General features: G+C 36.8%; 2 protein-coding genes across 3 annotated transcripts in view; one reads left to right on the forward strand and one right to left on the reverse strand.

Annotated features, from left to right (window-relative positions):
• The window catches only part of LOC130433971 (plasminogen-like), a 31,444-nt gene extending 9,015 nt beyond the window's left edge, over positions 1 to 22,429 (reverse strand). Inside the window, exons 1-21 of the mRNA XM_056763780.1 lie at positions 22,300 to 22,429; positions 21,596 to 21,761; positions 21,406 to 21,518; positions 20,336 to 20,498; positions 20,120 to 20,238; positions 18,660 to 18,825; positions 18,470 to 18,582; positions 17,399 to 17,561; positions 17,183 to 17,301; positions 13,268 to 13,615; positions 7,316 to 7,345; positions 6,092 to 6,206; positions 5,897 to 6,015; positions 5,639 to 5,801; positions 5,283 to 5,392; positions 3,681 to 3,795; positions 3,247 to 3,594; positions 1,587 to 1,711; positions 1,159 to 1,273; positions 959 to 1,077; positions 706 to 868 (exon numbers count right to left, since the gene is read on the reverse strand). Of these exons, the coding sequence (XP_056619758.1) occupies positions 706 to 868; positions 959 to 1,077; positions 1,159 to 1,273; positions 1,587 to 1,711; positions 3,247 to 3,594; positions 3,681 to 3,795; positions 5,283 to 5,392; positions 5,639 to 5,801; positions 5,897 to 6,015; positions 6,092 to 6,206; positions 7,316 to 7,345; positions 13,268 to 13,615; positions 17,183 to 17,301; positions 17,399 to 17,561; positions 18,470 to 18,582; positions 18,660 to 18,825; positions 20,120 to 20,238; positions 20,336 to 20,498; positions 21,406 to 21,518; positions 21,596 to 21,761; positions 22,300 to 22,429 (3,122 nt within the window). The remainder of the gene's footprint in view (positions 1 to 705; positions 869 to 958; positions 1,078 to 1,158; positions 1,274 to 1,586; positions 1,712 to 3,246; positions 3,595 to 3,680; positions 3,796 to 5,282; positions 5,393 to 5,638; positions 5,802 to 5,896; positions 6,016 to 6,091; positions 6,207 to 7,315; positions 7,346 to 13,267; positions 13,616 to 17,182; positions 17,302 to 17,398; positions 17,562 to 18,469; positions 18,583 to 18,659; positions 18,826 to 20,119; positions 20,239 to 20,335; positions 20,499 to 21,405; positions 21,519 to 21,595; positions 21,762 to 22,299) is intronic.
• On the forward strand, positions 13,600 to 16,768 carry LOC130434474 (zinc finger MYM-type protein 1-like). 2 transcript variants are annotated; one of them, XM_056764667.1, is made up of 2 exons: positions 13,600 to 13,704; positions 14,528 to 16,768. In XM_056764667.1, exon 2 carries the CDS (start codon positions 15,025 to 15,027, stop codon positions 16,114 to 16,116), a length of 1,092 nt encoding a protein of 363 aa, XP_056620645.1. In that variant the 5' UTR covers positions 13,600 to 13,704; positions 14,528 to 15,024; the 3' UTR covers positions 16,117 to 16,768. The 2 variants fall into 2 exon arrangements, with proteins under 2 accessions (XP_056620645.1, XP_056620643.1); XM_056764665.1 differs by lacking the exon at positions 13,600 to 13,704 and adding an exon at positions 13,718 to 13,921.
• Positions 22,430 to 24,271: the final 1,842 nt, after the last annotated feature.

Consider the following 24,271-nt stretch of genomic DNA (forward strand, 5'->3'; position numbering starts at 1 on the left):
GCTAACCGGTCCGGAGATCTGGGTTTTAGCCACAGATGTCACGGCCCGGGTAGCAGACGAAATGTTGGCTGGTTCCTGTAGGAAGACAGCCAACCGTGACCGCAACTTTTGCATGACGATCTGCCCGCAGTGCGGGCAAGATGCGTCACTGAACGCTGCCTCGGCGTGCTGGACGCCCAGACACCTAATACAGCGCTCGTGTCCATCCCCCTCCTCGATGAGGGTACCGCACCCAAGAGAACAGCGGGACATGCCACGCTGTAGAGTTGTTAGTCCTGAAAAGGACTTTTGTAGAAATCGCTCTGACACCACTGGAGCCGCCGAGACACCCAGGGGAAGATCGCTGCAGGAGGGACGATCCGCTGGGACAGGTCTTAGATCCGGCAGTGTAGTTGTAGGAAGAAAAAACTTCCGTTTTTGTACTCATGAGTCGATGGCTCTGAAGAACAAAAGGTAAATGAATGCTGCACGCCGGCGTCCTTTTATACCGGATATCCGGGAGCGGAGCCCGGCATGCAAATTTCATTCGCCAAATTTCATTGGCCTTTTCTATAGTAGTCAGAGTTGATAGGTTCTCAGGAGCGAACCCCATCTGTCGTTCTCGACACAACGTCGAGAGACCGACAGAAAGGGAACATGGAGTTATCGTACGAATTCAAGGTGAGTATTCATGATATAATGTTTTTATTTCCCTTTAATGCTTACTTGCAGGGGTAGTTTTCTGGAGTTCTGTCATGTTTATGAGGTGTTTGAGATGCCCAGCTCTGGCAAGTTTTCCCTGATTTGGTAACAGAAACAGTTCCCCTGTAAGAGCTTCCATCTCCAGTTATACAGGTGAGCTCTGGTACAATTGTGGACGGTTCAGTTCCTACAAGAGAAAGAAAATCAATAATTAATCTAATTATAAAAAGCTGATTATTTGAAACAGTGATTTCAGGCTGACACGAGTGAATCTTACTACATCGGGGAATAGAGCAGAACTCCCAGTGTTTGGATGGATTTGAGGAATAGCACCAGGGCCTGAGCTCTCCATCAGGGTTCCTGCAGTAGTTCTTCTCTAAGTTCTCCTCAGGGTATCTACAAAACACATATTTTGTGTACTTGTACTAAGTGGACAATATTTCATTAATGCTCAGTAGGTAAATGCTAGTTTCTTACTTTGATGGCATGTATTTATTTTTTGGATCTGAGTCCCAGTGTTGGCAGGTGTATCCACTCTCAGTGGTGGAGATGTTGCCTCTGTAGTAGTCACCTCTGCAGTGCATACAATCTTCTACATGTATACAAGAGCAGATTCAGGAGTAAGAGATATGATGGACACATTGTTTACTTTTTTTCGGTCTGATTTTCTACTTATACTACAGTACTTGCATGTTTAAGTTTGTTTGTCCACAACCTAAATATTTTGTTTGTTTGTATGTAAACTCCTTTCGATATTTATATTTGAACCACTCTCTTATTTTGATGGGTTAACTGTAATTAATTATTATTCATTTTTATTTAGAAAAATATTTAAAAGTGAGTAAGTTACACCATATATTTGATATACTTCTGCCGAATCTTATTTAATTTCCTTCAATACAGACCAGGTTCAGGTTGGTCATCACATTTGGGCACAGTGCAGTATTCCCAGCGGGTTTCGGTGTCTGTGGTGAAACACCAGGGCATTCTGTCATTATCAGGGTTCCTGCAGAAGTTCTCTACAAGCCCTCTGGAATGAAATTGTTTTTAAAATTAAATCAATAGGACTCTGAAAAAAAAAAAAAAAAAAAAAAAAAGGATTTTGAAATTCTAAAGTTTTTAAATTCATTATAAAATTCATTATAAAATTAAAATTCATTATAAAATTCTAAGAGTTTGAGCTCTCCTGGCGTTGCTAAGCAATAATGCGCCACGCTAGAGGTTGACATGAGACTGCATTTTCAAATCTCTCCCACTCCCACGAAAAAAATGGGGGAAAGTCCCGTCCCAATCCCAGAAGAATGACTCCTATTCCCTCCCACTCCCGTGGGTTCACCCTCTATGAACTGAAAATACCTTTCAATAACTCGCTACTAGATTTATTAATGCTGTGATCATCTGTGTCTCCATCTTCACTGAGCTTGTCTTTATTGGTTGGTTGGTTCTTGTCATATGACCTGCCGTGCGCGTGTGGCACTCTGAAAAGTTTAAATATTTTCATCTCGATGCGATGCCGCCACCCCTAGAAAAACGGGATCGCGACAGCATCGCTCTCTTTTTGAGCGTGCATGTTGCGCGTCCACATTTAAAATAACGAATATGCGAAATGTGAATGGCCCCTTTAAGGGCTAGTTTAATGAAGTCATTCTATAACCATATGACCTTGGATCATCTTTGGAACATAAAATAAGATAGTTTTGATAGTCAAAAAGCCTTCTGATTACCTTCATAGAAAGCAACATCACTCAAAGCGCAAAAAGTTGGTCAAGACATCGTCCAAATTGTCTATGTGACTTAAGTAGTTAAAACTTAATTTTATGAGGTAAATAAAATACTTGTTGTTGGCAAAAAAAAATATTGAATAATTTCCTTTTTTCCATCTTCCGTCTCCACTGCCCATCCACAAGAGAAGGCGACAAATTTTAACAGTGTTTTTTCTAACCTATTTGAGTGTAAAATGCGTTGCCGTCTATAATAGGATCAGAAAGCTCCAAAGACAAATTCAGTGCCGGCCCTACCTAATAAGCGATATAAGCAGTTGCATGGGGCCTCCGTGGCCACTAGGGGGCCCCTGCCTTGCGTGAAAATGTCATTTACTTGCTCGTTGTGTCAGTGTCAATCATCATGTGCGTTAGCTTTAAACTGTGCAAAGATTAAAAAGGAAAAGACAGAACTATCAGTCTGGTCCAGAGAAGAGGAAGAAGAGGAAAGAAGATAAGAAAAGAAAGGATCAAGAAAAGGGCAAGTGTGCAATCGAACACATGATCTCGGTGTTGCTAGAACCATGCTCTAACCACTGAGCTACAGGGAAGCTTTAAAGGGATAATATTGTGTTGTTAATTTGACATGGTCAGATATAATTAGATATATGTGATATAATCTGTGTAAGGTTTGTTTGTTGTGTACATTAGATGATGGGGGGCCTCATTTTGTAATCAGATTAGGGCCCCCAAAATGCAGGGCCGGCCCTGGACAAATTAATGTCTTGCAGTTGGTAAGTGACTCAATATGGCGTAATGAATGACATAATTTTCATTCTTGAATAACTAGCCCATTAATGCTTACTTGCAGGGGTACTTCTCTGCAGTTCTATCATGTTTATGAGGAGTTTGAGATGTCCAACTCTGGCAAGTTTTCCCTAAACTGGTCACAGAAATAGTTCCTCTGTAAGAGCTTCCATCTCCAGTAATACAGGTGTGTTCTGGGACAATTGTGGCTGGTTCAGTTCCTACAAGAGAAAGATGATCAATGATTAATAATATCATATAATAAAAGGCTGAAAGTGATTTCTTACTACATCGGGGAATAGAGCAGTACTCCCAGCGTTTGGATGGATTTGAGGAATAGCACCAGGGCCTGAGCTCTCCATCAGGGTTCCTGCAATAGTTATCCTCCAAGTTCTTCTCAGGGTATCTACAACACACATTTTGATTAACTTTGGTTCTAAGTGGACAATATTTCATTAATGCTCAGTAAGTATATAAGTGATAGTTTCTCACTTTGATGGCCTGTACTTATTGAGTGAATCAGAGTCCCAGCGTTGGCAGGTGTATCCACTCTCAGTGATGGAGATCTTGCCTCTGTAGTCGTCTCCTCTACAGTATACACAATCATCTGCACAAGAAAAGATTCAAGAGTATGAATCAGACTTTCAACATTTAATGTTAATGCAAATAACTAACTATGTTGCAGAGCACAAATAGCAGACAAACATCTGATAGTAAATATCTAATAGAAAACCTCCAGCTCACATAGTATATCACTACTAAAACTTCCAAAGAAACAAATCATTTGCATAACTGTACGAAGTTTTGTATGTTTCCAAAATTAGGGATTAAATGTTCCCTTTTTCTCACTATCAAAAAATTTCACTACCGAAACGATGATATCCAGTGATACTTTTCGATCGTGACTGTTTTTGTAGTTACAATTTTGAATACTTTTGAGCGTGGCTCAAATATGCTAATCAGATTGTTGCTTGCAAGCACAGTTCTGAACAGATGTACACACATAAGAATTAAATTTTATGGAATAACGGACAATAAAGTTTGCTTAATTGCAGAAAAAAGACGTTCCTTAAAGTTACACACTGATTTTCAGCCTGTTTACTTAAAAGTGATAAGACCGGTCTACTAACCACATAGTTATAAAAGAGAGGGACACAATAGTGATTCGAGATAAGAATGTTGGGGTGTGGCTAAAATCAGTCCCAGCAAATGCACTTAAACATACACTGTATCGGTAGTGACATGAAAATCGGGAACACATTTTTTTACACAAAGTTTAATAAATGAAAGATAAAAATAAATATTTATAAAAAAACATATATTCTTAAAAACAACAATGGAAAAAAAGGCTAAAAAAAAGAAAATAATTTTCATTCATTGAAATTTTGGGGTTTGGGTTCGGGGCACCCATCCATTGCAACTGTTTTGCTAGATTTGGTGACTCTTCAGACCCCTTAGCGACTTATCTTTCAAAAAGCGACTAGCGACAGATCTAGCGACTTTCTGAGTAAGCCTTGGCAGTTTAGCAATACATTCTGCTTCACTTCTACTGCCCAGACCGAGCACGTTTTTGCTTTCCCTACGCAGGATCGCCTCTGCAGCGAGAATGAGATATGCATGAACAAACAGTGTTTCCAAGAACTAACCACTTATGGACATTGTTTGAGCAATTATGATTCAAAACGCTTTGACTGTATGGAAGTATATACACAGATGGATTTCAGCAATTTTAATTATAGTGATGCTGGTGTGTAGTTTTAACTGGTCGAGTTCACTCCCTATTACACACATTTTGTTTTCTGCCAACAGAAAAGTAGATTAAAACCTATTTTTTGTGTATTTGGGTGTATTGTTTCAATATAAAGCTGTATACGACTGGATAGAGAGTCTCTTCTTGCTGTGAGGCAACATCATTCCAAATATTTGCATCATTCCATCATTTTGATGAGTTAATTCTTTTTCTAAAATGTAGAAAATATAAAACAATTAAGTAGAAGTATATGAATAACTGTGTAAGTTAGTAAGCCATATATCTCATTTATTGTTTGCAAATCTTATTTCATTGTCTACATTACAGACAAGGTTAAGCTCTACCTCGACATCTGGACACATTGCAGTATTCCCAGCGGGTCTCGGGGTCTGTGGTGAAACACCAGGGCGCTCGGTCATTACCAGGGTTCCTGCAGTAGTTCTCTGCAAGACCTCTGGAATGAAATGATTTTTTATATATAAGCAATGGGTCAAGTAAAAATTTTAATTCTTACATTTTGGTTTCATGTCGGTGCTGATAGATGTGATATAATATACTATCTTGTTGTTGATCCAAAATGATATTGTAGTGTTGTTCCATCTTGTAAATGTGCCAAAAATCATCATATTGTGTTTTGAAAAGATGATGAATTACATGACATCATTTTCATTCTTTGATGAGCTCAGTCTTTAATGCTTACTTGCATGGGGAGTTGTCTGGAGTTCTGCCATGCGTGTGAGGAGTTTGAGATGTCCAACTCTGGCAAGTTTTCCCTGATTTGGTCACAGAAACAGTTCCCCTGTAAGAGCTTCCATCTCCAGTAATACAGGTGTGATCTGGAACTATTGCGGCTGGTTCAGTTCCTACAAGAGAATGAAAAGCAATAATTAATATTGTGATACAACAATAAACTGAATATTTGACACTGTGATTTCAGGCTGACACGAGTGAATCTTACTACATCGGGGAATAGAGCAGAACTCCCAGCGTTTGGATGGATTTGTGGAATAGCACCAGGGCCTGAGCTCTCCATCAGGGTTCCTGCAGTAGTTCTTCTCCAAGTTCTTCTCAGGGTATCTACAAAACACACATTTTGAATAACTTAGGTTCTAATATTTCATTAATGCTCTGTAAGTAAGTGATAGTTTCTCACGTTGATGCCGTGTATTTATTTAGTGGATCAGAGTCCCAGCGTTGGCAGGTGTGTCCACTCTCAGTGATGGAGATGTTGCCTCTGTAGTCGTCTCCTCTGCAGTGCATACAATCTTCTGCATGTATACAAGAGCAGATTCAGGAGCATGAGATATAACTAAGTCATTGTCATTTTTTATTTTTTGTTATGTCTTATTTTCTACATATACTATTTGAATGTTTACCTTTATTTTTGTCCACAACACAGTAATAATAATTCAGAAATTTCATGGTTGTATAGGATAATGTTTGGGAGACGGAAAAATAAATTGACACTTATCCGAAATATATTGACATGCAGAAAATACAAGATGTCCAGAAATGTTTATTTAGTAATATCTAAACATTCAAGTCATAATAAAACATAATCATCAAGCAAACGATGATTCACACACATCACATACTCTTGAATATGCTCTTGTATATCTTGTAAATTGTAATAACTGAACAGTGATTAAATATGTGTTTGAAATGGATGATTTTAACTACGTCAGAGAAGCCAAAAGAACCCAGCACTGACGAGAACTCCTTCAATATATTGATACAATGACGATAAAACATTCTGCAAATTCTAAGGAGATTAGAATTGTTATTAATATTTAACCTTACTTTCATACATTTACATTATTCCATCGTTTTGACGAGTTTACTCTTATTCTAAAATGTAGAAAATGTGAATAAGTGAGAAAGTGACTGCAAATGTTTCAAAACCATCACTTTTGAAAATAACTTCTGTAAAAAGACAATATTAAAAAAAATTATATATATTACATCAATAAGATATGTGCTTATTAATTAAGATATGTGCTATGTTTGCTCTTCTGTTTAATGTTGGTCAAAATAAACATGTGTACTCCAAATGGTCTTCAAGGCGATGCCATAAGAACCATATTTTAAACAGAAAAAAAAATGTAACCTCTAAAAACAAAATATTTAATTAGATGTTAAAGGTTCTTTGTGACACAAAATTGTTTCATCTATTGCATTGTGACATTATTTATTTTTTATTTAGTTAGTTATGGTGATTCAGGAAATAAACTGGATATTTAAGTGGTTTCGGCTATGTGCCTAGAATCAAGAATCTTTTTTTATCTTTATATATTTAAATATAAATGAAGTATTGGGTGTAAGAAATTAAACAGTTGAATGGACATAAAAATCCTTCAGTAAGACTTCATACACTTACCTGTACTTTCAGTGTAGTCCGTTAGGAAAACTGGAGGTAACATAATTCATCAGATTATTTACATCCAGATCAAATGAGCATTCTTAATAATAGAAATGGACTTTAAAAGAACTCTTATGAATGCTTACCAGAGAAGAGGAAAAGACAAAATAAAAGATCTGCTTTTTGAACCTCCATGTGGAAGCGTTGACAAGCAAACTAAGTTCAGAGGTTCTGAATGTGACTATAACAAACATCACCCTGCACTCAGACATCTATCAATTATTATCTTAACAAGGACATGGACCAGGTCAAAATATGTCTTTCAGTCAATGGTTTCTCAACTTGGAGAATGTTTAGTAAATTAATATAATTATATTTCTGTAACATGAATAAAAATGTAAAATTGCTGTCCTAAAGCGATTTTTTTAAACATCAACGACGATAATAATAATAATCTCTTATTTCAATACAGGATTTTATATATACATTCATATGTTATTATATATAAATGTAACAAAAATATTTTTTAAATGGGCACAGTCATACACAGTTACGTCAATAAGTGTCTAATCAAGGACATAGACTGTGATACTAGTATGTGTTTGTCAATCAATATGTATTGAACGCATCATTACTGTTACTGATCACATGATTTTTGAGAAGTGGACATTTTCTTTTGAGATAAATTGTGTTACGTCACATTAAGCTGTTTGTTTAATGACTCGTTTCTTGTCTGGAAAATAAATCCTACAGGTTAGGAATGACATGAGGTGGGTAAACGATGAAACAGTTTTAGTAACAGTAATTATAAATTTAACATTTAGTCGTGAACGCCAACAAGCACAGTATAGAAAGCTACATTTTGTATTTTGCACATTCTAGCAAAATTCAAAAGTTAAAATCAAAAGTAAAAAATGCTGTATATGTGTTTGTTGAACCACATTTTATAAAAAATTGTGTGGTGTGGAGATCTACTATTTTCAAATACTACATAAGTTACAAAGCTTTTGGGAAATGGTAGTCTAAGATGATTTGTACAATTGTTTTATGATGCACGTAGCCTTTAGATGATTTTGGGAAACGCAGCCCAGGTCATAAGATGTTTGTCAATCAATCATTTCTGAACCCGCCACTATTTAGCAGAATGTGAAAAACATGGCAAAATAAAATTGTTTTGAAACTCCATTGAGCTACACTATTTAAATAGCAAGGAAACGATCACCCTCATTTTAGATATGTGCTCCAAATAACTTTTCTGCACAGACGGACAGGTTTCAGGGCTTTTATACAATTGTTACGGACCTCGCAATAAAGAGGAAAACGTTTAATAATAGAAATGGACAAATAATAAAAGAACACATAGAGAAGGGAAAAATCCCTATTTTAATATATTTAGGAAAAGAATTGACAAAAAAATGTCTTTCATATACTTTAGTCACTTCGTAAGACTTGTGATAATCTTTGGAACACAAATTAAGAAAGATAGTTTTAATGAGGTCCAAAAGCTTTCTGATTCCCTTCTTTGAGTGCGTTAACATGGACAGTCTCACTCCGATTATGCTTAATAATCTGACAAGTAAGGTCATGTTAACACATAATATTTTGAACATCAGGTTCAAAACATGCAATTGTACTGCATAATATTTGGACAGTCTTAGTCAAATCATACCACGGACAGTGGCGGCTGCTGGTCTTTCAAAGAGGGGAAGCTCATTTCACAATGAATCAAATGAACAAACTATCTAAAAAAAAGATATTAAACTCGATGGGGGAAATGTGAGAATTACATTAAACTGAAACAAGGAATGTGGTGTATAATTGTGTGAAATGTAAGATGAAAATTGGCAAGCAATTTCGGTAAGCAAATACCAAGAAATAGGTTGCAGCAGTTTCGACTACACTTGAAAAATCCGCAATGGGACTGAGTTTGAATAGCTTTAGCGTCAGCGACTTTTTATAGAAGAAAAATCGCTGTCAATCAAAACGAGATGCAGTCTTTCGACAGACCCTCCAATCATCACGCAGACGCTCGGAGTCCGGGCCAGCCCACTCCTCCATTCATCCCAGAGACGCTGAGCGTCCGTGGGCGGGACATAATCGCAGCATCATCCAATGACCGTCTTGTTTCTAAGCATATTTAGAAACACTTATGCTGATTCAGTAAATTGACTGGATATATAAGTGGTTGGTGCTATGTGCCTAGAATATTACCATAAACTATATTTCTTAAGTGTTAAGAAATTAAAATCATGTGAATGGACAAACTGTAAATTCCTTCAGTAAGTCTTCATCAAACATCATCTTACCTGAACTTTCAGTGTAGTCCATTAGGAAAACTGGAGGGAACATAATTTATCATTAATGATATCGAGATAAAATGAGCATCTTTATTCATTAATGTTAAACTTAATTTACTAATTTATTTTACACTCATATGAAGAATAATAGAAATGTACAAATAAGAAAAGAACACTTAGAGAACAGAAAAAATCCAAAATAAAAGACCTGCTTTTTGAAACTGCATGATGGAGCATTGATAAGTACACTGAGCACAGAGCTTCTGAATGTGACTATAAATTTGTCCTCTATCAATCATTTTCCTATCAAAGACATGAGTCAGCTCATCAGATGTTGTGTTTTCTGAACTGGCCACTATTCATCATTCAATGTCACATAAAGTTGTTCTGAAAAAAATTCAAAATGGTCATTTGTTGTTTAAAAGCAACACATGATACTTTAAATTAACTTAATTAAATTATGGAAAGAGGTTCCACACAACAGAAATATGTTATCTCATTCTCTACTCAAATACTATATGTATAACTAAACAGAACTGAGCAAGCTGTGTCCAAATAATGTCAAAATTACTTTAATCAATTAAGTTCATCTTACTGAAAGTATTTAAGTAGAGATAATATGTTTTTATTATGTAGAACCACTGTCCATAATTGAATTTAGTTAGTTAAAGGTAAGATATTTTCTGTTATACGTAGCAGTTTATTTTTAATTTTGATAATTTCAACATATTGTACAGCCCTAATAGACTAGTTCCTTTTCAGTCAATCATTGTTTAATGAAGGACATGAACTGTGCTGTTTGTTGATCAATATATATTGAACCAGCATTACTTTTACTGATCATGTGATTTGTCAGAACTAGACATTTGTGTCTTATGTCACATTTAGGTATTTGTTTAATTATGCTAAACAAGTAAAAGGATTGTGAATCTTAGGGCCTTTAACAAGATTAAAGAAGTGAACTGTATGATTTAACAGTGACAGTTTCACATACTTTAATATGTAATGTGCACAAAGATTAAGAGTTTTGATTCAGTTTAGTGTTTACATAAAGTTTTATTGAGTTCAGTTTGCATGTGGAGACATCTTAATACTTGTCTTTGTCTTTATTCTTATAAAGTGGCTTTATTTGCCCTTGACTATATGTACCATGCTGTGCCATATATCTATGGATACAAGATTTTACGAATAAACCTTTTTTTCAACTGTTTCACAATAAACTTGAGCGCAATGTCTGCAGGAACACCTCAAAACAGACACCAGGTCAGCAAACAGACCCTCTGGCAAAACTTCAGACAATCGGCAACTTCAGGCAAATAAATCTCTCAATTACAACAATCTCTATATCATTTGTATGTTGTAATGTATGAATACAATTACAACATCTTTTTTTTAAATGGGCACATCATACACTGCATGGACTGATTCACTTTTACGTTTGTCAATCAATATGTGAACAGTTCAGATCCAAAGTACCACCTGACGTTTTTCTTCTAAAATGACTATTTTTATCAGGCTATGATGTTTATATTAAAAGTCACTTTAATGACAAAGAGCACATATTCATTGCAATTGAAGTAAAATCCCTAACCCATGGGTTTCAGTATTGAACCCATCATTACTGTTACTGATCATGTGATTTGTCAGAAGTGGACTTTTTTAACTAGCTCGGCTTTTCTTCTGTGGAACACAACTGAAGATATTGTGAGAAATGTCTCTGTGGTTTTGTGTCCATACAATGACATCAATGGGGGCCAATGTTCTTTGGGTCCCAGTGTTTTTAAAAATATTTTCTAGGGGGTGGAGCAGAATAAAGTAAGTCGTACAGGTTTGGAAATTGGAATGACATGAGGGTGAGTAAACGATGAATCAATTGTTCATGTGTCTTAATTAATGTTGCCACAGTATTATTTTCCCCATTCCAGCCAAGTGCGTAATATAGAGGGTATGGACGTATCGTTACTTTACAACGTGAACACCACGAGAGCACCGCGGCCTCCTGGGTTGCAAAACATTCCTATAAGTTGTAGTGAAGCCGTGTGGATCACCGTCTCATCCAGCTGCTTGTAATTTCAGCAAATAATTGCATGTTTTAGTCCCGGTTTCTTTTTTTCCCATTCTCCTCAGCCAACATGCTGGGTGTTTTGCCACCGAGGGCAGCGTATCCTACGGCATGTCCCGACATTTTCAAGAGGGAAAGTGACGTTGATGCATGCCCTCTATACTTGCATGTTGTCATTCATCATCTAATCTGAAGGATCAAGGTGATAAGATTTGACAGATTAAACTATTTTCTTTTTATCCGAAATGATTGTAGAACTTTCCACCAGGTGTATCTGTTGTTTTGTTTGTATATAAACATTATGGTCTGGGGTATTTGAGGAAATGAGTTTGTATATTTACCACCTTATTCCATATGCAGACCATATCCATATTTATGTTATATTTTATATAAATATTAGGTTACTGGTTTGTTTTATTTCTGTGTGTCTGTGTGCTTAAATAGTCACAGTGCGCCTGCGTCTCGCCCAGGGCCGGCCCTGGGCATAGGCGGAATAGGCAAATGCTAAGGGCGCCCGAGCGCCCAAATTATTATTTTTATGAATATATTTTAGTTTTTTTATTACCAATACTACTTAAATATTATGGATAAAAAAAAGCGATCGTCCGATAAAGACAAAACTACAACATTGCTTTCCCGAATACCGATCCACCCCGGTCCGACTGAGTGACGCATCAATCTCCCCCGCCCCCGCCCTGCTGAAAAACAAAACAAACATCCGTTACCTGTGTGTGATTGTGAGTGACAGATGGCCGAATTCACTGACACTGATAAGTTGTCATTATGTCAAAAAGACCGAAGCCATCTGGTGCCCAGGGAAGAAAAAAAAGAAGAGAAGAGGAAGAAAAACGCGAAAAAGACAGAGGTAGGTAATGATTAGTTTATCTATGTTGCATTAAGTTAGTTCAACGATGCCTGTAAAGTTCGCTAATTTGAATTAGCTTATGACATAGTTAGTCGAACTTGTGCAGTATTTTATGGTATTTTTATTTGAATTGGCTAAATTAGTAATGTTATATGTATTATTTTTTCAGGAGATGTTTTACTTTAACTTCACTACATTTGAAAGACAAATATCGTACTTTATACTCCACTACAATTCTGTCAAGGTCCTTGAGTAGAAAGTAGTGACATATAAATCTTTATTTAAATGAGTTCTGCATAAAATGTTGCTATATAAACGTAAATCTTTATTTAAAATGAGTCCTACATAAAATGTTGTTATATATATGTATTATATATATGGATTTATTAAAAATAGCTACATTAAAATTCAATTTAAATAAAGATTTACGTTTCTCCTCTGTTTCATGGTTATAACATCATAAAGTGTAGTTAGTAGGACATTGCTGCCATGCCAGATATACTGGAAAACAAACACTTTCAAAATTAATTTTGAAAATGTAACTACTGTATGCTAGAGAAGTGCTCAATGAATAGAATTTTGTGCATGAATACCAGATGTAATTATTCTTGCTGTTTGTGTGTTTAAGCTATAATGTGGTTTAGGTGCTGCCATATTTTTATAGTTTCACTATCATCAGCTTTTTAATAATAAAATGTAACACCCAATGGTCACATATAATCCTCCTCTTCTCTCTTCAGATGCACTTTTGAAATATCTGAACCCCGTCCCTGCAAATCCTGGGCCACCTGTTGCAGACATCTCCATCTCAGCACCGCCCAGCGATTCAGCATCAAGCACATCTCTTCCCTCCACTTCAGCACCGCCCAGTGATTCAGCATCAAGCACATCTCTTCCCTCCACTTCAGCACCGCCCAGTGATTCAGCATCAAGCACATCTCTTCCCTCCACTTCAGCACTGCCCAGTGATTCAGCATCAAGCACATCTCTTCCCTCCACTTCAGCACCGCCCAGTGATTCAGCATCAAGCACATCTCTTCCCTCCACTTCAGCACCGCCCAGTGATTCAGCATCAAGCACATCTCTTCCCTCCACTTCAGCACCGCCCAGCGATTCAGCATCAGTTTACAAAAAGGCTGCACTATTAGACCCTGCTGACTGGCCATCTGTTTTAATTGAGAAGGTAAGAACAGAGTTTGTCCTCAGAGGACCATATCATATAAAAAGCAATTTCACATTTCCGAAACAAAAAGATGGGAGAAGATGTCAGCATGACTATTTTAATAGAGTCTTAGTCAATACTAGAGAAAAAATCAAAAGAAGCTGGCTAATGACCCGAGGACTGCATTGTGAGAGATGTTTTATGTTGTTTTCCACCGTGATTTCTGCTGAAACCTCCGGTGAGTTTCTGTTGTCTCAATGTGCTCATTAGCTTACCATATTGCTAGCTAACACAAGGTGATGCTATCAGTAAACAGTATTAGGTTTCATGCTATTATAATAAAACCAATCGGAGTGACATGAGAGTATTGTAATATGTTTAATTGCACTTAGCTCATAGTGTGTGAATTTTGTGTTTTGCTAAACTGAACATTGAGCTAAATACTGTGTTCTAAATGTGTTTCACTGATGTAAAATGACTAATGGGGAAATAATGCATTCATTTCATGTTGTTTACTAGTTTAATAGCATACAGTTCATTATATGTTATGATTGAAGAATGCATTAATCCTTTAAGGAACATTTATTTAGGAAAATAAGTGATATTGTTTAAATTGTGTACCATGTCTTAGGTTTGCAATGTGAACTATAGTCTCTAGTCAGACAGATTTGTATGGAGCATGGTCGTTGTATGATTTGAACAGTTCTCTTATAATCATATAGCTAATGGTTCTAAATGTGTAACTGGTTTATTGAGAAAAGAAAAGTAAATGAGGTACCATATATGAAAAAGGAGATAGAAAGAATTATAATTGTGTTTTTCATTTCTGTACTGCTATGTACAGATTGGTTTTTATCCTGGATTTAGTTTGGTTCCAAACCATACCGACTTCGATGGCGAGCCTGTCCCAGTGAGTGATATTCTACAGAAGGAACGTTTGGACGCAGTGTGGCCAGCTGTGTCGGATTCTCTTCTGCGGAGTGACTGAACTGATTTGTATCCAGACTTTGGATTCCATGGATTCCAGATAAGGAAACTTGAATGTGTTTCGGTTTACTACCCGGGTAGATTGACTTTCTATTTTTCAGAGGACAATTTATTTTGTTTTCCTATTGTTTTACTAAAAGAAAGAGCTCTATTTTATTTTGGGGTATTTTCTAATGTGAGACAAAATCATTCTGTGAATAGTGTGTTGCAAAGTGATTGTGTAATAAACCTGCCAGCTGTTCTGTTTAAAAAATTAAGTCTTCTTGTGAGTCTTGTCAATTACTGCTCAGAGCCTAGGTACTAGATATATAGCTACCATTCTAATTCAGGTTAGAGGTGCTACATAAGCAAGAGATGGCACTCGCTGAGGCAGAGAGAAACAGGTGGCGAGATGTGCTTACCAGACTAGTGGCAATTATTCAGTCCTTAGCTGAAAGAAACATTGCTTTAAGGGGATCCACAGACACATTAAACAAACCAGACAATGGCAATATTCTTAAAGAGGTGGAGCTAATGGCCAAATTTGACCCAATAATGAAGCAGCATGTTGGTAGGGTGGAAAGTGGAGCTGGAAGTCACACACATTACCTGGGCAAAAGAATCCAAAATGAAATCATAGACTCAATAAGCACAAAAATACTGGAAAAAATATTGGAAGAGATCAAGACCTCAAAGTATTTCTCCATCATTTTAGATTGCACCCCTGATCTGAGTCATAAAGAACAGCTCTCTGTCATTGTCAGGATTGTTTCACTGGAAGAAGAATTGCCACAAATTAAAGAACATTTCATGGGCTTTGTTGTGGCAGAGGAGTCAACCGGGGAAAGTTTTTCTGCTCTCATCCTCAAAAGACTAGAGGAGCTGAACATCCCCTTTGAGGACTGCAGAGGACAATCCTACGATAATGGTGCCAACATGAAGGGAAAGAATAAAGGTGTTCAGGCTAGGCTGCTTCAACTGAACTCAAGGGCCTTTTTTGTCCCATGTGGTGCCCACTCCTTAAATTTGGTGGTAGCTGATGCTGCTAAGAGCTCACCAGATGCCATTGGCTACTTTGGATATGTAGCAAAATTGTTCAAACTCTTCTCAGCCTCCACCCATAGATGGGATATCCTCCTGAAACACGTCAAAACCACCCTGAAATCATGGTCAGAGACCAGGTGGGAAAGCAGGATAGACAGCATCCAGGCAGTAAGGTACCAGGCTGGGCAAGTCAGAGATGCTCTTCTGGAGGTGAGGGAAACTATTCAAGACCCTGTTGTGAAAGTTGAAGCCCAGTCTTTGGCTAAGGAGATTGGATCCTACCGCTTCTCTATTTGCACAGTCATTTGGTATGATATTCTCAACAAGATCCAGCATGTGAGTAAACAGATGCAATCACCCTCCATGCAGCTAGATGTGGCAGTTGACATGCTGAAAAAAAACAGGGAATCTCTTGACGGCTAGAGAAATACTGGATTTTCTAGTGCACAGGCAACAGCCAAGGAAATGTGTGAGGAGATGAACGTGGAAGCTGTAATCAAACAAAAGCGGTTGAGAACCACAAAAAGGCACTTTGGTTACGAGGCTCCAGATGAGCCTATTGGTGATGCACTTAAAAAATTGGAAACAAATTTTTTTAATGTAGTCGTGGATACAGCCCTCTCTTCACTAGATGAGAGATTTCAGACCCTGGCGGAGGTGAATGACAAATTTGGAGTTCTCCTCAACTTTCCCAACATGTCCAAAGATGGGTTGTTAGAGCACTGTCAAACCCTGAGCACAGCTTTAAGCCATGATGGACAGCCAGACATTGATGGCAGAGAACTTGTATTAGAAATGCAAAACTTTCCACATCTGCCATCAAAAAATATGACAAACATTGAGCTCCTGACTTTCCTGCACAAGAAGAAGCTGATGGAAATTTTCCCCAATATGTGGGTCGCTCTGAGAATCTTTGCCACTCTACCTGTGACAGTCGCTGCTGCTGAAAGGAGCTTCTCTAAGCTCAAACTGATTAAAAACTACCTGAGATCTACAATGGCTCAAGAACGTCTCAGTGGACTTTCAGTCATTAGCATAAATCATGTAGTCTCACAGCAGCTGTCTTATGATGATATCATAGATGACTTTGCTGCTAGAAAGGCAAGGCGAGTAAGACTGTAGAACATTTGCTATACATTTGCATAGTTCATTCAAGTTTGTATATAGTTATTTTTTGTGCAGCACTCTTATTTATAATTTCTGGAATGTTACATATGCTGTAAGAAAGGCAAGGAAAGCAAAGGAAAGCAATGTTTCTGTAATATAGTTTTTTCTGCACTAACATAATATAATATAAACATATTTATATTGTTTCTATAATACGTTGTGTGTGTGTTTCCAAAATATTTTCAAAATAAAGAAAAACAAGACAAAGCTGTGCAGTTTGTTTCTGTGTAACTTTAATAACAAAATTCCTGGGGCACCAGGTGAAATCTTGCCTAGGGCAGCAAATTGGCCAGGGCCGGACCTGGGGCTCCTCAATACAGACCAGGTTGATCTCTACAATTGGGCACATTGCAGTGTTCCCAGCGGGTCTCAGGGTCTGTGGTGTAACACCATGGTGCTTTTTCACGATCAGGGTTCCTGCAGTAGTTCTCTTCAAGACCTCTGAAACAAAATGATTCATAAAGTTTAAAAAGTTAAAATGGGAGAGAGTAAATAACCAGAACCTCAATCTCCCTAAACCCATCTCATTGACTCTTACTTGCATGGGTAGTTTACTGAAGATCTGTCATGTTTGTGAGGAGTTTGAGATGCCCAGCTCTGGCAAGTTTTGCCTGATTTGGTCACAGAAATAGTTCCTCTATAATATCTTCCATCTTCAGAACTACAGAAGAGCTCTGGTACAAATGTGGGTGGTTCAGTGGCTACAAGGAAAAGTTGCACTGTAAAAAACTACACGGATATTTACTTAAAATAATTAGGGTAACAGTATTACACAAAACATTTTTAAGTACTTTAAAGCATTTTTTAACGCAATATTTCACGAATAAATCAAGCAAAATTGCCCAAAAATGTTAAGCACGTCACATGACAAACCTTAAAAATCAAGAAAAAATACTAATTTGACCTTGTAAAAACATTGAGAGTGGACTTATTCATCTTTTTAAACTTCTGTTTAACTTTTATTATTTTTAAAAACATATGTTGTTTAGAACATAAAAGTAACCTAAAGGTTGATTCAGTAAAGACATCAGCAGTTTTACTGTTCACTGTGTAAAAAAACATAGCATAAGCTCTCCCACAATATAAGCACAAGCACCACTCTTCTGAAAGATGGTAACCAAATATACAAAAATACAAACATAATATCTAATAAATCGTAAAGACACCTGAACAATAAACACTATTAAGCCTTTCTTTTTCTATTAAAGCACATAAAACATCACTTTTTCACAAAAACGACTCCCCCAAATGCTGTCGCACGCAGAGCATGCTGGAAACTCTAAATTCACTGCTCAGTCAGGGAAAATTAACATAAAGAATTCATGTAGTTCCACCACAGAATAATTAAGTTTAGGTGGGTTGAACAAGATAAAATTAAGTTGAATTCACTGAATTATTCGTGCATTTAGAATTCCGAGATATTTCTGTAATTTTAACTAAACTTTTGGTAAAAAAAAAACAAGAACATAATTTTATTAAGTAAAGTTTACTCAATTGATTTAATGAAATCTACTACGACACAGAATACATTTTTACAGTGTGACCCATAGTTAATGAATTGAATATTTGACACAGTGATTTCTGACAGTCTGACAGGAATGAATCTTACTGCATCGAGGAATAGAGCAGTACTCCCAGCGTTTGGATGGATCTGTGGTATAACACCAGGGTCTGGGATCTCCACCAGGGTTCCTGCAATAATTCTCCCTCAAGTTCTGTAAACTACAAAAAAAGGGTTTTGAGTACTTGTACTAAGTTGGCGAGATTTCGTTAATGCCCAGTAAGTGCTAGTTTCTCACAATGAAAGGATGTAATCATGTTGATGTGGTGTCTGAGAGTCCCAGCGTTGGCAGGTGTATCCACTCTCAGTGATGGAGATCTTGCCTCTGTAGTCGTCTCCATTGCAGTGCATACAGTCTTCAGCAGCTGTACAGAGCAGATTCAAGAGCGTTTGACAGAAACAGCCTCCGTCAAACAAGGGCCAGTAAGTTTGTCTTGGTCATGATATTTTATCAAAACTTCAGTTTTGTATTTAATTTTAAAACAAATATGTTTTTGGAGACCTTCGCTTCTTTGTTACTGTAAATTAGCATGATATCAGTTTCAGTCTAAGTAATACATTTTTTTTAGTTTTTTGTTTCAAGATCATTATAAAGAATTTAGAAGAATAGTGCATGGCCGCAAAGAGTTGTTGTAGCTTATAAAAAAATTGCATTGCTTAACTTGTTTTGATGAGTTCATGTAAAAACATGCTTTGTATCAATTATCAATCTAATGAAGAAAGAGTGCATATCCGTTTGCAAAAAGCATTTTACGAAAGTGTTTATGTGATTCATCAAACATTTGTATAATCTCATCGTATGAATGATGATAAATGCGGCTGATGATAATTTACATATCGCCCCCAATGAGGGGTGTAGACGCTTCACCCCTAGATTGTGCGACTTGGAAAAACATTATCCGGCCAAAAATATTGAATTTATAAATTGAAACTTTAACCTTAAATAGCGCAATCAAGATAGTAAAAAACTGTTTTAAAGAAATCACTGTTGCGGTCATCCGCGTTCGTGTAGTCAACCAGGCTACTCCATATGAGGCTTGATTTTTATTTACATTTATTTATTTTCTTTCGCAGCGAATATCGCACTAATAAAAGAAACATTAAAGCATGCGTGTTGTCTGTTTTCTTTAGAATGGATATTTGTCAGAAAAGATATCACCTTGCAAATAGGTAAACGTATGCATTGCTTGAAATTATATTGATTATTGTAGTTTTTAATCTTTTACTTTTAATTGTGCATCTTAATTGTCTTAAATTATATTGGAAGTAGTCTAAAGTCTGATGAGAAAACCAAACGTACCCGTTTAAACATTTAAATTATAATATAATTAGGCTAGAATTTTTTTATTTGTGTAATAAAAATACGAAATCGCATCGGAATCTATTTTTACATTTGTTATTCTAAACGAAAAAACACAATCTTTCTATTTGTCATTATTCCTTTTCTGTTTTCAAAAGGTTAGTGCGTGTAGGACCTTCAACATATATCTCAAAACTTGTATACACTAGCTGAGACCTGTCGTGAGATTTGATCATAGCAAACAGTCATGTCCATATTGATAAATGCCAAATTTTGCGTAGAAACGACATTTTGTAATGACTTAATGATTTCATTAGTTTTTTAAAGTGCAGGGAATGAAATCCAGAATCTACAAGGTATGCAATAAGTTAGTTATACGGTGGCTCCTCAATACAGACCAGGTTGATCTCTACAATTGGGCACAGTGCAGTGTTCCCAGCGGGTCTCAGGGTCTGTGGTGTAACACCATGGTGCTTTTTCACGATCAGGGTTCCTGCAGTAGTTCTCTTCAAGACCTCTGAAACAAAATGATTCATAAAGTTTAAAAAGTTAAAATGGGAGAGAGTAAATAACCAGAACCTCAATCTCCCTAAACCCATCTCATTGACTCTTACTTGCATGGGTAGTTTACTGAAGATCTGTCATGTTTGTGAGGAGTTTGAGATGCCCAGCTCTGGCAAGTTTTGCCTGATTTGGTCACAGAAATAGTTCCTCTGTAATATCTTCCTACTTCAGAACTACAGGTGAGCTCTGGTACAAATGTGGGTGGTTCAGTGGCTACAAGGAAAAGTTGCACTGTAAAAAACTACACAGATATTTACTTAAAATAATTAGGGTAACAGTATTACACAAAACATTTTTAAGTACTTTAAAGCATTTTTTAACGCAATATTTCACGAATAAATCAAGCAAAATTGCCCAAAAATGTTAAGCACGTCACATGACAAACCTTAAAAATCAAGAAAAAATACTAATTTGACCTTGTAAAAACATTGAGAGTGGACTTATTCATCTTTTTAAACTTCTGTTTAACTTTTATTATTTTTAAAAACATATGTTGTTTAGAACATAAAAGTAACCTAAAGGTTGATTCAGTAAAGACATCAGCAGTTTTACTGTTCACTGTGTAAAAAAACATAGCATAAGCTCTCCCACAATATAAGCACAAGCACCACTCTTCTGAAAGATGGTAACCCAATATACAAAAATACAAACATAATATCTAATAAATCGTAAAGACACCTGAACAATAAACACTATTAAGCCTTTCTTTTTCTATTAAAGCACATAAAACATCACTTTTTCACAAAAACGACTCCCCAAATGCTGTCGCACGCAGAGCATGCTGGAAACTCTAAATTCACTGCTCAGTCAGGGAAAATTAACATAAAGAATTCATGTAGTTCCACCACAGAATAATTAAGTTTAGGTGGGTTGAACATGATAAAATTAAGTTGAATTCACTGAATTATTCGTGCATTTAGAATTCCGAGATATTTCTGTAATTTTAACTAAATTTTTGGTAAAACAAAAACAAGAACATAATTTTATTAAGTAAAGTTTACTCAATTGATTTAATGAAATCTACTACGACACAGAATACATTTTTACAGTGTGACCCATAGTTAATGAATTGAATATTTGACACAGTGATTTCTGACAGTCTGACAGGAATGAATCTTACTGCATCGAGGAATAGAGCAGTACTCCCAGCGTTTGGATGGATCTGTGGTATAACACCAGGGTCTGGGATCTCCACCAGGGTTCCTGCAATAGTTCTCCCTCAAGTTCTGTAAACTACAAAAAAAGGGTTTTGAGTACTTGTACTAAGTTGGCGAGATTTCGTTAATGCCCAGTAAGTGCTAGTTTCTCACAATAAAAGGATGTAATTATGTTTGTGTGGTGTCTGAGAGTCCCAGCGTTGGCAGGTGTATCCACTCTCAGTGATGGAGATCTTGCCTCTGTAGTCTTCTCCATTGCAGTGCATACAGTCTTCAGCAGCTGTACAGAGCAGATTCAAGAGCGTTTGACAGAAACAGCCTCCGTCAAACAAGGGCCAGTAAGTTTGTCTTGGTCATGATATTTTATCAAAACTTCAGTTTTGTATTTAATTTTAAAACAAATATGTTTTTGGAGACCTTCGCTTCTTTGTTACTGTAAATTAGCATGATATCAGTTTCAGTCTAAGTAATACATTTTTTTTAGTTTTTTGTTTCAAGATCATTATAAAGAATTTAGAAGAATAGTGCATGGCCGCAAAGAGATTATTTTTGGTCTATGCTTGATGTATACTTGAAAAATAAATTGATTAAAGAAACATTCATTAAGATTAGTACTGGATGGACATAAGTTAACAAAGGCAAATGGACTTTACAAAAATGTCCCTTATACGCACAAAACCACCCTTAAAACCATCATCTTAACTCTAGGTTCACTGTAGTCCCTTAGGAAAACTGGAGGTAACAGAAATCATAATAATAATCGCATCAGACAATATGACCATCATCAATCATAAAAATATATAATACATTTTATACTAACATAAAAAATAACAGAGATGAAAACTTAAATGTCTTACCTGAGAAGAGGAAAAGACAGAATAAAAGACCTGCTTTTTGAACTTCCATGTTGGAGCTTTGACAAGCAAACTGAGCACAGAGCTTGTGAATGTGGTAATAATAAACATCACAGTCCAGTCTGTCAATCATTATCTTATTAAGGACATGGACCAGGTCATAAAATGTTTGTCAATCAATTCTGAGCCAACCATTACTTTTCTGATCTTTGTTCATTTTAATTTATTGACCACTTACATTTATTTAGAATGAATCAATTTTAATGACAAAGACTACACTATTTTTTGTATTATTGCATACACCGATCAGGATATAACATTATGACCATCGACAGATGAAATGAAAAATACTGATCATCTTTTCATCACGGTACCCGTTTGTGGGTGGGATATGTTATGTAGCAAGTGAACATGTGTCCGTAAGTTGATGTGTTGATGTTGATGTGTATTACAGCGAGTTTTAATAAGGGCCAAATTGTGATGGCTGGACGAAGGGGTCATCTCTTCTGGATATTCCCAGTCTGTAGTGGTCAGTATCCATCAAAATTGGTCCAAGGTGGTCAACTGGCTTGTGTGGTACAATACAACAGACTAGCTACTGTAGCTCAAGTTGCTTGAGAAGCTAATGCTGGTTCTCATAGAAAGGTGTCAGAATACACAGTGCATCACAGTTTGTTGCATATGGGGATGGATGGCGCAGACCAGTCAGGTTACCCATGCTGACAGGGGTCTCCACTGCCGAAAGTGCCACCACGGAGCAATGTGGATTATGTGCTCAGCCACAAAGCAAAAATGGTTCCGGAATGGTTTGAGGAGCACAAGAACGAGTTTAAGGTGCAACTACAGCCACAACCTACAGCCACAACCATAATAATATTGGACGAACATAAATATCTCTTTTTTTCTATCCTCACCAGTTCTTTCTTCTTTTCACTACCCAGACCCGTGAACTATTTCCGATGAATTTCACAGTTAACTGTAATTATTCTCTATTCAGTTGCAGCAGTGCTATTTTAACATGCCAGAGGAGAATTGGCTCTCCCGGTCAAGTCTGGCCTTTCCCAAGTTTTTTTTCTCCACTCTTATACACATATACTACAACTGTACATCTGTACAGTTTACTATGCATCTGCAGCGAAGTTTTGGTTCCTTCACATTATTACTCGCTGGGAGACTGCTGTTCTAGTTTAATCCATAAATATATATTACTTGCGTATAACAAAACACATGAACGTTAACACATTTAAACAAATGTGTTCTTTCCGCATGTTTTGGAATTACTGCAAATTGTTCTGGTATATTGTAATTCTAGACTCCTAGTCCTGATAACAATATTAAAAATAATAATCTAACTAAATTAAGGATTTTTAGATTGAATAGTTTATAGGTTCTGGCAATCCCCTGACATCAGTCTACATTGCATAGAGCAATCTACATTGCAACATGCAATCAAACCATGTGTCTTGTTACAATAGGTTCTATTTAATTTCCGCCCCAGTATTATTTTTATTATTTTTTTTAAAAGAGTGTTTTTTGTGATGTATGTTAAGCTGCAGGGGGGCACGGTGGCTTAGTGGTTAGCACGTTCGCCTCACACCTCCAAGGTTGGGGGTTCGATTCCCGCTTCCGACTTGTGTGTGTGGAGTTTGCATGTTCTCCCCGTGCCTCAGGGGTTTCCTCCGGGTACTCCGGTTTCCTCCCCTGGTCCAAAGACATGCATGGTAGGTTGATTGGCATCTCTGGAAAAATTGTCCGTAGGGTGTGAGTGCGTGAGTGAATGAGTGAGTGTGTGTGCCCTGCGATGGGTTGGCACTCCATCCAGGGTGTATCCTGCCTTGATGCCCGAAGACTCCTGAGATAGGCGCAGGCTCCCCGTGACCCGAGGTAGTTCGGATAAGCGGTAGAAAATGGATGGATGGATGGATGGATGTTAAGCTGCTTTGCAACATTGACAATTGTGAACAGTGCTTTATAA

This window comes from Triplophysa dalaica, chromosome 13 (assembly GCF_015846415.1).
Source record: "Triplophysa dalaica isolate WHDGS20190420 chromosome 13, ASM1584641v1, whole genome shotgun sequence".
Lineage (NCBI taxonomy): Eukaryota > Metazoa > Chordata > Actinopteri > Cypriniformes > Nemacheilidae > Triplophysa > Triplophysa dalaica.